Below are 15,556 nucleotides of genomic sequence, written 5' to 3'. Positions count from 1 at the left end.
AGCGAGACACGAACCCTGTAGGGTTGCCACCTTCAGTGTGGCAAAATAAGGGACACCCATTCCCCCCCCCCCCCAATGCTCAATTTTGACAGTCATTTTTATTGTTATAATTGTGATTTCATAATATGTAGATATGAATCCAACTAAAAGCTATTGAAAATATGCATTTTAGTCAAATAGCAAATGGTGTAGCTCTGCAGCCATCTACTAAAGTGATAATTTCTTTACTTTTAAAACAGCATTTTCCAAAAGATGGGCAAAAATCTTACACTAAACCATGTCAAATTATCCATATCCATGAACGTTAGAAATGTGGGTCTTTTATAAAGTGAATTTAACTTCTTCTTTTTTTTACTGTTTTTGTTTAAAAAATATTTATTTATATAGCCTAAAGTAAAAAAAATATAATAAATCCTCCTAAAACTATAAATCCAAATAAAAAAAACTATTATGTTTCAAAATGACATTTTGTTGAAACAACACAAGTGTGACTTTTTTCCCCCACACTAACATAAAAAACAGATATTATTCAATTTTTTTTTTTTTTTTTTTTTTTTGTAGATGTAGAAAGTGTTGTCAACCGTGCAAAGTCTCACATCATTTGGACAAATATAATGTTTTATTTATTTCAGCAAGCGTCATTTGGGGTCGAAAAGACCCGAACAGCGCGCTACAAGGGGTTAAAAAACGTGCAGGTTTACAGCGCATGTTCACGAGACTCAGTCGCTATAGAAACAAAGACGCTAAAATGCAATCACGCAATGAGCTTCTCTACTAAGAAATTGATTTCTTTATATTTGCTATTAGTATTATCCATACTGCAAAATCCTTATGTTTTTATTCAACTATATGTGGGCCTAATGTAAAATACGGGACAAATCGCGTCCCTTATTGATTTGATACGGGACGCATCATCTTACTTGTAAATACGGGACGATTCCGTATTTTAAGGGACGGGTGGCAACCCTAGAACCCTGTCTTTTTACCCCCATTGCAATAGTGGGTCGGGGACCCAGCTGGCGCCGGCGCTCTGGGTAGCGCTTCGCTGGGTCCCATTAAAAACTTGTTTTTTAAGGAATTAATTCTATCCGCTCATGCATTTCAAATATTGTAATTTGTACTGTGGTTAAGTTGCAGTATGTTTTCATAGTACAAATCATGATTTAAGCCGCTTTCAGACCCTGTCCGTGTTTCAGTAGTGCTTCCGACCCTGTGTCTGACATCATCTGACTGCAGTGCAGTTTTTCATTGTAGGCCGTCCTGCCCATACACACCCTCCCCCCTCCCGCACGTCTGCTCGTCTCATTCACACTCGCTGTCTCTGATATGAGCATGGATGAGGCAGCGGGGGAGCCGATCCTCGTGCAAACACTTGCTGTGAACACTGCTAAAGTTGCCCAATTTTTGTCTAACTCTCCCTTGTTCCAGCGCTGCTCGCTCGCCTACTGGATTAAAGACAACATCAAGAAGAAAGAGTGCAGATTCTATGTGAAGGAGGAGGATGCCAGGTATGAGGAGCGTGTGTGTGTGTGTGTGTGTGTGTGTGTGTGTGTGTGTGTGTGTGTGTGTGATTGACAGATCAGACGGAATATCTGGTGTTTATGATCTTGACTTGTAAAGCTGAATCATTCTGAGGAATTAACCCTATAAAACCTACTGTATCATATTTGATACGCAATTTATTAAGGATCAGCATGATGAAAACTTTACTAAAAAAACTCTTGCACTCAATCTACTACATGCCTTTGGTCGTATGATTGATAGTTTATACTTTTTAACAAGTAAAAGGCCTTTTAGTATAATTGTAAACATCTTCAGATGGGTTTCACATGTTGTTTTGTTTTTGCTGTAAAATCTTTACTGATTTTTATAAAGTACACCTTAAAATAACTTATTGTTAGTAATATTTCAAGATGAACACTTACTGGACTGAAGCAACTTCAGTTTTTTCGATTATCCATATCATGTTCAAATGTGAGTATCAATTATGATCATCAGGCTTTTGAAGAAGGATTATTTGTTCATCACTGTAGTATTACATTGCATTACATGTTTTAAAACTACAGAGCTTTGATCATAAAGGGTTAGGGTTTGTATTTAAACATCATCTTAAGATATTATTGGAGATATAGAGTGACAACTATCTGATTTTTTCAGTTTTATTTTCCAGTGAGAAGAAAGAAATCGAAGAAAAGTTAGATAAGAAATGTTCCTTAGACAATGTTTGTGAGCGCTATAATGACATCAAGCTTTGGCTGTATAATAATTCCCTTCAATTAAATGAGAGTAAAACCAAGGTTTTGATTGTAGGCCCTTCCACGTCATCTCTATAAAATTACTCCTTAAAATATACGTCCTTAAATTCAGAAGATCATGTAAAGAGTATTGGGGTAATTATGGACTCTTATATAAATGTAATAAGCAGATTAATGCTGAGTAGCTTCTTTCGTTTGAGATCAATCACTAAAGTTAAGCATTTTATAACCTATTTTATAATATAATACATTTTATAATAATTCTTTACAATGGTTTATTAATTTCAAAGTTCTCCTTTGTTGACAAGGCACTAGCAGACACTGCTCTCTGATACTTTCACTCTTAGTCTTTGCATAAAATGATCATGACTTGTGCACTATATATATATTGGTGAGCTATTATTTTAAAAGTCATTGTGTGTATATAACATATTATAAAGTATAATTCATGATGTGTTGGTCAAATGCAACTTGACAAGCGGTAAACTAAAGATCACGTGCACTCCTGTTCGCTTCTGTGTGTGGTTCAGCAACATTCGGACAATATGTGTGGTGTGCGTGTTGTTGGGCTGTAACTCATGTGTGGATAACGTGGATTACTGTCGACAGGGAGGGCATTTGTAAGTGTGGTTACCCAAAGATCCAGCACTGCGATGAGGCCATCAAACCGGAGGACTATGCTGGGGAGCAGTGGGACAAACACAGGCACGTCAGAGAGACGTCCACTGATGCTTTTGGAGACATCAGCTTTGCTGGACTTGGACAGAAAACCGGGAAGGTAAAATGACGACTTGATTCAAACGGACCTCCTTTCCATTACTCTCTAAAATCTTTTACTATGATTTACTAAAAAATTCTTACACTTAAATATATTGATTCAATTTTAAAGCAGTGAAATCAGTTACATACACCTCATACGGAAATGTAATATATGTACACATATGAAATATACATATATTAAATAAAATATATATGCCCATATATAAAACCTATTCGAAAATGGAACAATTAACATATAAAACCAGCCCATATATTTTATGTATGTATAATAGTGTTTTTTCATATACATGTCACATATATAATTATCAGTTTTCAAATAGAATTTGTGTAGTATATGTTTTGTTTTTATGAGCTGGTCAAGAAGAGGTAAAATAATAATAAATAATACATTTTATTTATAAAAGATTCGAAAATTAGATAGAAATTTAAATGAAATGTGGATATGTAGACTTGAAATAAATAGTTAAATAGTAAATAGTTTGGCATATATAAATTAAACATATCGGTGACATATATGGTCAAATAATCATATACATCATATTAATATATGTCAATATACTCATTTAATATGGCAAATTTATAAATGTTAAAAACCTTTATCAACATATATGTAGAGATTTGTATATATGTGATAGCAATATATTGTCTTATATTTAGCATATATGACGGCGTCACTAGCGATATAGGGACATTTATGTCATATATTACATTTCTGTATGGGACTGTATGAACTGAGTAAATGTAAGTAAAAAAAACAAATAACTGCATTTGGTACATTGACAAATAAAATTGAGTAGAAATAATTAGGGAAAAACATTGTTTTAATTGAGTAAACTTACTCAATTTCTTAAGAGTGTGTTAAATATTAAAGTAAATTTCACTTTATGAGGTTTTTTAACATTAATATGAGTTCCCCTAGCCTGACTATGGCCCCCCAGTGGCTAGAACTTGTGATAGGTGTAAACCAAGCCCTGGGTATCCTGCTTCGACTTTGAGAAAATGAAAGCTCAGACGGGCTGATCTGGAGTCTTCCCTGTATGTCGTCATACGGGGAAAAGTTACCTGCCCTTTCTCTGCTTTGCCTGCAAAGAGAATTTGTCCCGCCCATGAGAAAATGAGCAACGCAAGCGCGATATTGTTTTTTCCTCAAGAGACATCATGGCTTGCAAACGAGCGAAGCATGGCAGTTGCTCAGTGTTTGGATGTACAAATGAACACAAAAGTATTTTTGGTAACACTTTACTTGAAGGGGTGTGCATAAGACTAACATGACACCTTCGTAATCATGACACGACACATGTCATGAATATGAAGGAGGTTGTATGCATGGTTATGACAACTGTCATTAAGTGTCATTCGCTCAATTATGACAATTTTTATGCAAATATGACATTGTTTGAGATGTCTTTGTTATGACAACTTGATATAAACCAATACATCATAACCTGTCAGTCAGTGTCTTGGTAATGAAAACTTGACATTACCAAGACAACATAAATTGACATAAATATGTCATAAACATGACATAGCAGATTAATTATCAAACTTAAGAAACCACTTAGCTTTATGGGTTAACATTACAGTAAACTGTCATGTGGTTAGCTTTGACATCGGCTGTCATGAGGACATTATAACTGTCATTAATGTTTTTCTTGACCTCAACTACAGTGGTACAAATTTAATTTGTCATTTAAATGTTACAAAGGCCTCATGACAGCCGATGTCAAAACCAACCACATGACAGTTTAATGTAATGTTAACCCATAAAGCTAAGTGGTTTCTTAAGTTTGATAATTAATCTGCTATGTCATGTTTATGACATATTTATGACAGGTTGTGTTGTCTTAGTAATGTTGTAGTAATGTAAAGTTGTCATGACCAAGACACTGACAGGTTATGATGTATTGGTTTATGTCAAGGTGTCATGACAAAGACATCTCAAACAATGTCATATTTGCATTAAAAATGTCATAATTGAGCGAATGGCCCTTAAAGGATAATTCCGGTATTTAACACCTTGAGTCTATATTGTAGTTTGTTTTGGATGAACAAGAGTGGTGGACAACATTTTTTTGACAATGGTTCCTCTCTCGAGTTTTTGACTATAAAAGAATTGGCCATGGACCCATTTAACATTGGAGTCAATGGGCATGTCCGAAAATGTCATTAAAACAGCCAATAATGTTCGTTTACAAAACTGTTAAACTCACCGAGTGGTTAGTGGTGTTCGTTGATGATTATAAACAATATATCGTCGCAATATATGATTCCAATCCGTTTATTTTACTATAGTGGAACTATTTTTTCAACAATGGGATTTTACAAAATGACGAATAAAACACGACAGAAACTGTATTTCGCAACACTTTTTGGTTCTGGAACATCAACTAACATCACTAATCACTCGGTGAGTTGTACAGTTTTGAAAAATAATGTTAAAGGTTGTTTTAATGACATTTTCAGACATGCCCATTGACTCCAATGTTAAATGGGTCCATGGCCAATTCTTTTATAGTCAAAAACTCGAGAGAGGAACCATTGTCAAAAAAATGTTGTCCACCACTCTTGTTCATCCAAAACAAACTACAATATAGACTCAAGGTGTTAAATACCGGAATTATCCTTTAATGACAGTTGTCATAAACATGCATAAAACCTCCTTTATATTAATGACGTGTCGTGTCATGATTATGAAGGTGTCATGTCAGTCTTATGCACAGCCCTTCAAGTAAAGTGTTACCGTATTTTTTTTAGTTCCTTCATCCGAGCCTCTGAAGAACCAGTGGGTAATGTGAATATTTCATATCAGAAATGACATCTGACAACAATAATAACATTTTTGTATAGAAGCATCTGCCAAATGCAAATAAAAATGTCATTATTCATTCACATTTGTCTTATGCTAGAATTACCGTACATATGCAAACTCATAGAAGGGATTCTGTTGTGTGTTTTGGATAAAAGCGTCTGCTAAATGACTAAATGTAAATGTGTGTGTTTAGTATGTTCGGGTGTCGTCGGACACGACCTGTGAGAGTCTGTATCAGCTGATGACAGAACAGTGGAAACTGCGTTCGCCGAACCTGCTGATCTCAGTGACCGGCGGGGCCAAAAACTTCTACATGAAGAATCACCTGAAGGACAAGTTCCGTCGGGGCCTCATTAAAGTCGCCCAGACCACAGGTACAGTAAGAATATACTATATGAAATATCAAATGCTTGATTGTTTAAATCAGTGCAACATTTAAACTATTATTGCATAGCTCTCTATATAAAGTTATATATATATAATATTATATGTATATTAATTATAAATATTTATCTTGTCTTTTTTAATGGTTTATGTTAATGCATGTGTACAGTTTAGTTTAATTTATTATCCCAGAGAGAAATTGATTTTGCATTTATTTTTACAAATAAAATACACATTGCCTTCTGTAGAGTTGCTTATACAGGGGTTTCTGTGCAACGTCATCATATAGATGCGCGCGCATCTAAGAGGCAGAAAGCAACCGTCTTTACGGCTATATCTAGCAGAAGCAGAGATGACGCGGAGCTGTTGTGCTGTAAACTAACCTAAATGCATAGGGTATGTCAGGTTTTTATGATTCGCAAACTTAGTTGGACAATTTCATTCTAGTCAACTAACTAACGTTTTACATAATGTTATATTAATATGCAAATGAAACACAAGCAAACAGATCCAACTCTGAAATTGCAGTTTATTATTGAGTCAACAAGAATTTACAAACAATGTGAAATCTACGTTAATTACAATGTTCTTTTACAGAACTCGGCATAACATATAGCGGTCTTGCCTCTTGGATGCGCGCGCATCCGGTATTGTTTGTATACAAGAAACCTGTGTATTGAAAAAAAAGAGATCCCGGCCGGTCTTGGAGCCCGAAACGGGATAAGTGTAACATCTTATATCAAATTTTTATAACCTATTTAGTCAGAAACTTCATCCAACGTCATTCATTTGATGAATGCTCAAGTCCGATTTTGTATATCCTCGAGTCCAAGTACAAGTCATCAGTCCACGAGTCCAAGTCAAGTCACGAGTCCAGAGAATAAAGTCTCGAGTCGGGACTCGAGTCCAGGCCAGGGAATTCGGACTTGAGTACTTCATCACTGGACTGTACAGTATGTGTGAAAGGGGCTTATGATGCCTTAAATGCTAAATATGTAGGTAGGATGTAACAGAGGATTAGATCATCACAAACAGATCTAGCACAAGCGGCAGAATCAAGTTTTGGATGGTTTGTTGTTTTGAGACGACTACACTTCTCTAGTCCCAATGCTGTGTGTGTGTGTGGCAGGTGCATGGATCCTGACAGGAGGAACACACGCTGGTGTGATGAAGCACGTGGGCATGGCCGTGCGAGATTACACACTCGGCAGTGGTTTGGTGGAGGGACAGATCGTCGTCATCGGTGTGGCACCCTGGGGAGTCATTCACAACAGCGACAAACTGATCAATCCTGAGGTCAGATGTTGCCCACACCTGAGTACACACAGTATTGGTTCTGTGCTGGTTCGTTGTCATGTGAACGTTGTATGTGTTTGTGTTCTCGATTGTCAAGTCATTTGTTTTTGCATGTAGTTTTTGTTTGTTTCTGTTTTATTTATTATAAGCCCTTCAACTCCTGTACTTGAGTCCTCGCTCCTTTCACCACCCAAAACCCTGACAGCTACGTCATGTGATCCCATGAGAATTCTCACCAGTAAACATATTTGCCCCTAGAGAGTTCAGTACAATTATTAATTCAAGTAAAGGGCCGAAACAGTCCCTTTCTGTTGACCAAAATGGGTGCTTATAAAGGTGAACAACAAACCTTGCTACAAAATAATTTTGCATACTCACAAAACAAATCGAATCATATGATGCACCTTAAATTTCGCCAACTGAAAAGATATTCGACTGAAAATTAATTTGCTGATGGCCTCTTAAACTACAACAGGAAAACCTCTCAGCACTTTGGATGCTAGGGCTGGGTTGTCAATATCGATTTTTTGTTTTTAATACAGGTTATGCACAATAAACTTCTTCTAAAAAACAAAGAACATTCTGCATAGCTTCCGGTTCAGATCTTTTGTATGTGCTTCTTTAAAGATAGAGCCGTTTTACTCAAGATGCCTTTTCTTTTTCTTTTTTTCTTCTTCATCTCACTAACACTCGGATAATAAAACCAAATAAAAATATAAAAAAACTAGCTAGGTTAGATTTGACTGGACCTTAAGGTCCATAGATATTGCCGTCAGTTCGTGCTGTGGATGTGATGAGATCTGTGTTCCTGTTTGTTCATGTGACATTTGGCATTGATCTTCATTTTGATGAACTGAGATCTTTAATTCTACCATTAAATAATAACAATATGCTTTATTATTTCTGATATGAAACAAAGTCTGCACTTTCAAATTTGCTTTCTTAGTTTAGGCGATCATCTTAAATATTTAAATGCAACTCAGTTTTTATTTGAGTGTTCAATATGAAATCTGATCAATTACTAGATTATTATTTCAATTTCGGTTTTCAGCTAAATTAAAACTTTAATTTTGGTTTTGGTGCATCACTACAAATAAGGAGTGCTCTGAAATCACAAGCAATACAATTTACAGTATAATGCTGGTTCATTCTAAACCCCCAGTTAAATCAATGCAAATATATTTGTGAATCCGGTAATGCTGCACATGAAACCTGATCTAGCTTTATGTTGAGAACTGCAGAAATTGTGGTCAACTGGATGCTATTAAGGATGTATTAACATCAATGTTTGATGAGGTCTTGTCATCCTTCTCTTTTAGGGCTGTTTCCCAGCACACTACCCTCTGGACGAGCTGGGCCAGGGCCGTCTCTCCTGTCTGGATATCAATCATACGCACTTCCTTCTGGTGGATGATGGCACTCATGGAAATTATGGAGTTGAGATAAAGCTGCGGACCGATCTGGAGAATCACATCTCTCAACAATCTCTGGGAAATAGAGGTGCAGTAGATTATACATAATCTAATAGAGTTTGGTTTTTGCAATCACAGTAGTAATTACATGGCACATAATGGAATATAGATTAAATATAGATTTGCAGTGTGATAAATTATTGTAAAGTACATTAGTACAATAACCATCAGTATAAGTTCAAAAGTTTGGAGTCGGTATGATTTGTTTAATGTTTTTGAAAGTCTCTCATCAAGGCTGAATTTATTTGATAAAAAAAATACAGTAAAAATTCTGGTTCCTATACAAAAATTGTTAAAGATTTTATGAGCATATTGCATAGTTGTGCTTGGAGTCAATTGTTTAATTGGAGATAATAACGCAATGAAACTTTCCAAATTATGCCAACATAATTTTTGGCCATGTTGTCATATAAAGAAATTATGAACAGAGAAAGAGAAAAACAAGCAAAAAAACAAGAGAGAACCAACAGAATATTAATAAATGGCTATGTTCTAGTCAATGTATGCTTTTTGCATTTTGTTTTTGCATTTGTTTTACTACAGGTTTAGTAATAAAACCTGTAGCTGTAGTTTGCCTTTTTTGCCAAATAATTTTGTCAGATAAATAACCAAGTTTAGTGTTTTGTTCTTCCCTTATTTATAAATATTTAAACAATATAAAATATTTTGATGGTTTAATTGAACTTGTAGGGTCATTAAAACAAATATCCCCTCCGGACATCACTTTTAGCCACTAATGTATCTTGTTTTAAGAATATTTACATATTTGTAATGGAAAACATAACACAAATACAAGTCAAGAAAGTAAATAATTTTTGCAGTGTAACACAAATTATCTCAAAATTATGAATAAAACACCATTTTGATTTCATGGCTCTTTGTTCACTGGTCACTTTTGATTATTTGTGAAGTGTTTCTCCTGTTTATTAGCGCTGTCTTTGCGTGGCGTGAAGATACCGGTGGTCTGTGTGGTCTTGGATGGTGGTCCAGGAACTCTAAACGTGAGATTTTTAAAGTCATCAGTTTCATAGATCATCATACAGGAGCTGAATGATCTTTCATTAATCCAAATACACATATTTATTCACAGACGATGTACAATTCAATGCTGAACAACACGCCGTGTGTCGTGCTGGAGGGATCTGGACGCCTGGCGGACGTCATTGCTCAGGTCGCGGCCCTGCCGGTGTCAAAGGTCACGCTGGTCCTTATCAGCACGCTCTTGAAGAAGTTTTTTGCACAAGAGTACAAAAGCTTTACTGAGGTGCAGGTCATCGAGTGGACCAAGAAGGTAATGGACAAAAACATACATATTATGACACAGTTTCACACAAACTCAAAATTACACAGTAGGAATCAAGAAATGGTTTTATTTAGAACTTGTTCTGTGACAAAGTTTGATGTCAATAAGATTTTTGAAAGAAGTCTCTTCTGTTCACCAAGGCAGCATTTATTTGATTGAAAATACAGTAAATACTCTGATATTGTAAAATATTTTCTATGTGAAATTATTTAAAATGTAATTTATTCCTGTGATCAAAACTGAATTTTTATATATTTTGGAATATATTTTGTGGAAACTGTGATACTTTTTTTTCAGGATTCTTTGATGGATTTTTTTTTAATTTTTTTAATTTATTTAGATGGGACAGTGCATATTAATGAACATACAATCGAAATTGACGTAAATACGCCGGATTTAGCACAATGCTAGTTTCCATCCGTAGTCCCAGACATACAAAAAAAAAACCACAAACAACATGCATAACAACTAATAAACATATAGAGCTACAAAACATTAAAAGTACCTATACTATTTAAACTACTAATAGTAATACTTATTTAAGATGCGTAAATGCCTGTGCATAGACATCCCATGTTTGTTACTGTATAAAAATTAAATACATCTACCTATCGAAACAATCTAACTATTGAGAGTAACAAAGAACAGCATTTACTTGTTTGTAACATTATAAATGTCTTTACAGTCACTTTTGATCAATTTAATATATCCTTGCTGAATAAAAATATTATTTCTTGAAAAATATTTTCTGACCACTACACTAACTAACACACACTCATTCATTAACATGTAACGCACCCTCATTGCGAATGCTTCACAAACATGTAAAACACTCATTGTGACCGTTTTAAACAAACGCGTTACACACACACTCATTGCAACCGCTTCACTAACGCGTAACACACACTCATTGCGTAACGCATAACACGTAACACACACTCATTGTGACCACTTCACTAACATGTAACACACACTCATCACGTCCGCTTCACTAACATGTAACACACTCATCACGTCCGCTTCGCTAACATGTAACACACACTCATTGCTTAACGCGTAACACGTAACACACACTCATTGTGACCGCTTCACTAACACGTAACACACACTCATTGTGACCGCTTCAGTGACACGTAACACACACTAATTTTGTCTGCTTCACTAACACGTAACACACACTCATTGCGTAACGCATAACACGTAACACACACTCATTGTGACCACTTCACTAACATGTAACACACACTCATCACGTCCGCTTCACTAACATGTAACACACACTCATTGTGACCGCTTCACTAACACGTAACACACACTCATTGTGACCGCTTCACTAACACGTAGCACACACTCATTGCGCCCGCTTCACTAACATGTAACACACACTCATTGTGACCGCTTCACTAACACGTAACACACACTCATTGCGCCCGCTTCACTGACACGTAGCACACACTCATTGCGCCCGCTTCACTAACATGTAACACACACTCATTGTGACCGCTTCACTAACACGTAACACACACTAATTTTGTCCGCTTCACTAACACGTAACACACACTCATTGCGTAATGCATAACACGTAACACACACTCATTGCGTAATGCATAACATGTAACACACACTCATCACGTCCGCTTCACTAACATGTAACACACACTCATTGCTTAACGTGTAACACGTAACACACACTCATTGTGACTGCTTCACTAACACGTAACACACACTCATTGTGACTGCTTCACTAACACGTAACACACACTCATTGTGACCGCTTCACTGACACGTAACACACACTAATTTTGTCCGCTTCACTAACACGTAACACACACTCATTGCGTAACGCATAACACGTAACACACACTCATTGTGACCCCTTCACTAACATGTAACACACACTCATCACGTCCGCTTCACTAACATGTAACACACACTCATTGCTAAACGCGTAACACGTAACACACACTCGTTGTGACCGCTTCACTAACACGTAACACACACTCATTGCGTAATGCATAACACGTAACACACACTCATTGTGACCACTTCACTAACATGTAACACACACTCATCACGTCCGCTTCACTAACATGTAACACACACTCATTGCTTAACGCGTAACACGTAACACACACTCATTGTGACCGCTTCACTAACACGTAACACACACTCATTGTGACCGCTTCAGTGACACGTTACACACACTCATTTTGTCCGCTTCACTAACACGTAACACACACTCATTGCGTAACACGTAACACACACTCATTGTGACCGCCTTACTGACACGTAACACACACTCATTGCACCCGCTTCACTAACACGTAACACACACTCATTGCGTAACACGTAACACACACTCATTGTGACCGCTTTACTAACACGTAACACACACTCATTGTGACCGCTTTACTGACACGTAACACACACTCATTGCACCCACTTCACTAACACGTAACACACACTCATTGCGTAACACGTAACACACACTCATTGTGACCGCTTTACTGACACGTAACACACACTCATTGCACCCGCTTCACTAACACGTAACACACTCATTGCGTAACACGTAACACACACTCATTGTGACCGCTTCACTAACACGTAACACACACTCATTGCGTAACACGTAACACACACTCATTGTGACCGCTTTACTGACACGTAACACACACTCATTGCATAACCCGTAACACACACTCATTGTGACCGCTTCACTAACACGTAACACACTCATTGCATAACCCGTAACACACACTCATTGTGACCGCTTCACTAACACGTAACACACACTCATTGCGTAACACGTAACACACACTCATTGTGACCGCTTTACTGACACGTAACACACACTCATTGCGTAACACGTAACACACACTCATTGTGACCGCTTCACTAACACGTAACACACACTCATTGTGACCGCTTTACTAACACGTAACACACACTCATTGCGTAACACGTAACACACACTCATTGTGACCGCTTCACTAACACGTAACACACACTCATTGCGTAACACGTAACACACACTCATTGTGACCGCTTCACTAACACGTAACACACACTCATTGCGTAACACGTAACACACACTCATTGTGACCGCTTTACTGACACGTAACACACACTCATTGCGTAACACACACTCATTGCACCCGCTTCACTAACACGTAACACACACTCATTGCATAACCCGTAACACACACTCATTGTGACCGCTTCACTAACACGTAACACACACTCATTGCGTAACATGTAACACACACTCATTGTGACCGCTTTACTGACACGTAACACACACTCATTGCACCCGCTTCACTAACACGTAACACACACTCATTGCGTAACACGTAACCAGGGTTCGAAATGAGGGGGGTCTGGGGGGGTCCCGGACCCTCCATAAGTCATTAGGGACCCCCCATAATAATTTATTTTTGGATTTTGGGGGGTCCCCGACAAGTATATTTTAACATTAAAAATTAGTGTGAAAATTATAGGTCTTTAGTGACGTTTTATATTTATAACAGTAATTTATTTATTTTCTAGCGTGATATGAGGCAGCAATCAGGGCAGCTAAGCAGCGTCCTACAGCGTCACAGACGAGACGCGAAGAGGCGTCGTCCATATTTTGTTTACAGTCTATAGTCACAGATTGTTGTTGTGGTGCTCCCGCAGCTGAACGCGGCAAAAGAGTGAAATCCTGAATGGAAATCCTGTAAGTGCTTTGATTATGTTTATATCTTGCTTATAGTAAAACATTAGGAGTTCGAATTGCATTAACTAGATACCCAGTGTAATGATTAGAAGAGTAGGCTACGTTTGTTTATTGCTTGCTGTATGTGTATGAAGTAGAACGGAATGTGTAGTGTGTATTAATATATTGAACCGAAAGAAACGGTACGGTACGGTATATATAAAAATAAATAAAACTTGCGTGCAAATTAAGTAATTAATGTAATGCGGAGCGGAACTACTGTTAACGTTGATACGCGGGTTCTTTTTAGGGACCCTGCCTAGCTCTGAAGCAGGCTGCGATGTAAGATTGCAATGAATGCTGGGATAGTGTGTGTGTGTGTGTGTGTGTGTGTGTGTGTGTGTGTGTGTGTGTGTGTGTGTGTGTGTGTGTGTGTGTGTGTGTGTGTGTGTGTGTGTGTGAGAGAGAGAGAGAGAGAGAGAGAGAGAGAGAGAGAGAGAGACAGAGAGAGAGAGAGAGAGAGAGAGATGGTAAGCTATCTAGGAAGCTAATACTATTAAACCAGACAGTTTCTGGTCTCATTGACTTCCATAGTATGAAAAAAAAAAAATACTATGGAAGTCAATGAGACCAGAAACTGTCTGGTTACTGACATTCTTCTAAATATCTTCCTTTCTGTTCAGCAGAAGAAAGAAATTCATACAGGTTTAAAACCACACGAGGGTTAGTATATGATGACAGAATTTATTTTCATTTTAAAGTATCCCTTTAACACTCATATTATAATAATAAATTGTATTTCTTAAGTAATATTTTTCTTCATTTTAATTTTGAGAACTAGTTAAGACAAATAAATAAAATGTGCCTGGACATGTTGATTTTGAATAATGTGGTTACTATTGGATTATTGTCATTTTAATGGCTTTTAGTCATATTAGAATATATTACGTTTTTTTTTTTTTTTCACGTGTCCCTAAATATTTTAGATCAGGTTATGGATTGACTACTTTGAAACAAAGTAAACTTTCTAATGTAGGTACAGTCTTTTCAGACATCATTATTTTTCAATCCAGCGGCCAGTTGTTTTACAAATTACATTTAATGTAACATAAGGGATGAGAAATGCCATTTGTATTTGATCAAACCCCTTGAAGGTGCATGGTGCTGCCATAATGAGTACACCTGGTGGATTTAGAGTCAACTTCCTTGCTCAAGGACAGAATGACCTGTTATTCACTTTGTCATGTCAGGGATTAGATTTATTTAAGGTGATGTAACTTTGTTGCTCCAGAGTTAGAGGTTTACCTGTTAGATTATAGCCACTTCTCCAGACACCACTACAATACTGGGCCTAGCCCAAACCATGAAAAACATCCCAAGACCATTATCCCACCTTCAACATTGGTCCATATATTGCCTACAGTATATAGTGAAGCAAGGTATTCTTCAGAATTTTTTATAATTTAATAATTAAATTTTAGGGGACCCCCCAAGAGTCCTAAGTCATTTCGAACCCTGCACGTAACACACACTCATTGCACCCGCTTCACTAACACGTAA

At 37.0% G+C, this 15,556-nt stretch overlaps 1 protein-coding gene across 1 annotated transcript in view; it reads left to right on the top strand.

Moving 5' to 3' along the window:
* Nucleotides 1-1,332: 1,332 nt before the first annotated feature.
* The window catches only part of trpm2 (transient receptor potential cation channel, subfamily M, member 2), a gene marked incomplete at its 5' end in the record, with an annotated part of 58,147 nt that continues 43,923 nt past the window's right edge, over nucleotides 1,333-15,556 (top strand). The window contains 7 exons of the mRNA XM_079618345.1: nucleotides 1,333-1,508; nucleotides 2,865-3,033; nucleotides 6,038-6,218; nucleotides 7,358-7,524; nucleotides 8,844-9,024; nucleotides 9,927-9,997; nucleotides 10,087-10,287. Coding sequence (XP_079474471.1) covers nucleotides 1,333-1,508; nucleotides 2,865-3,033; nucleotides 6,038-6,218; nucleotides 7,358-7,524; nucleotides 8,844-9,024; nucleotides 9,927-9,997; nucleotides 10,087-10,287 — 1,146 coding nt within the window. The remainder of the gene's footprint in view (nucleotides 1,509-2,864; nucleotides 3,034-6,037; nucleotides 6,219-7,357; nucleotides 7,525-8,843; nucleotides 9,025-9,926; nucleotides 9,998-10,086; nucleotides 10,288-15,556) is intronic.

The sequence above is a fragment of the Phoxinus phoxinus genome (assembly GCF_949152265.1).
Source record: "Phoxinus phoxinus genome assembly, chromosome: 7".
Classification (NCBI taxonomy): Eukaryota; Metazoa; Chordata; class Actinopteri; order Cypriniformes; family Leuciscidae; genus Phoxinus; species Phoxinus phoxinus.
The sequence above is the reverse complement of the archived record's forward strand: the minus strand, read 5'-3'. Positions and strand labels throughout refer to the sequence as shown.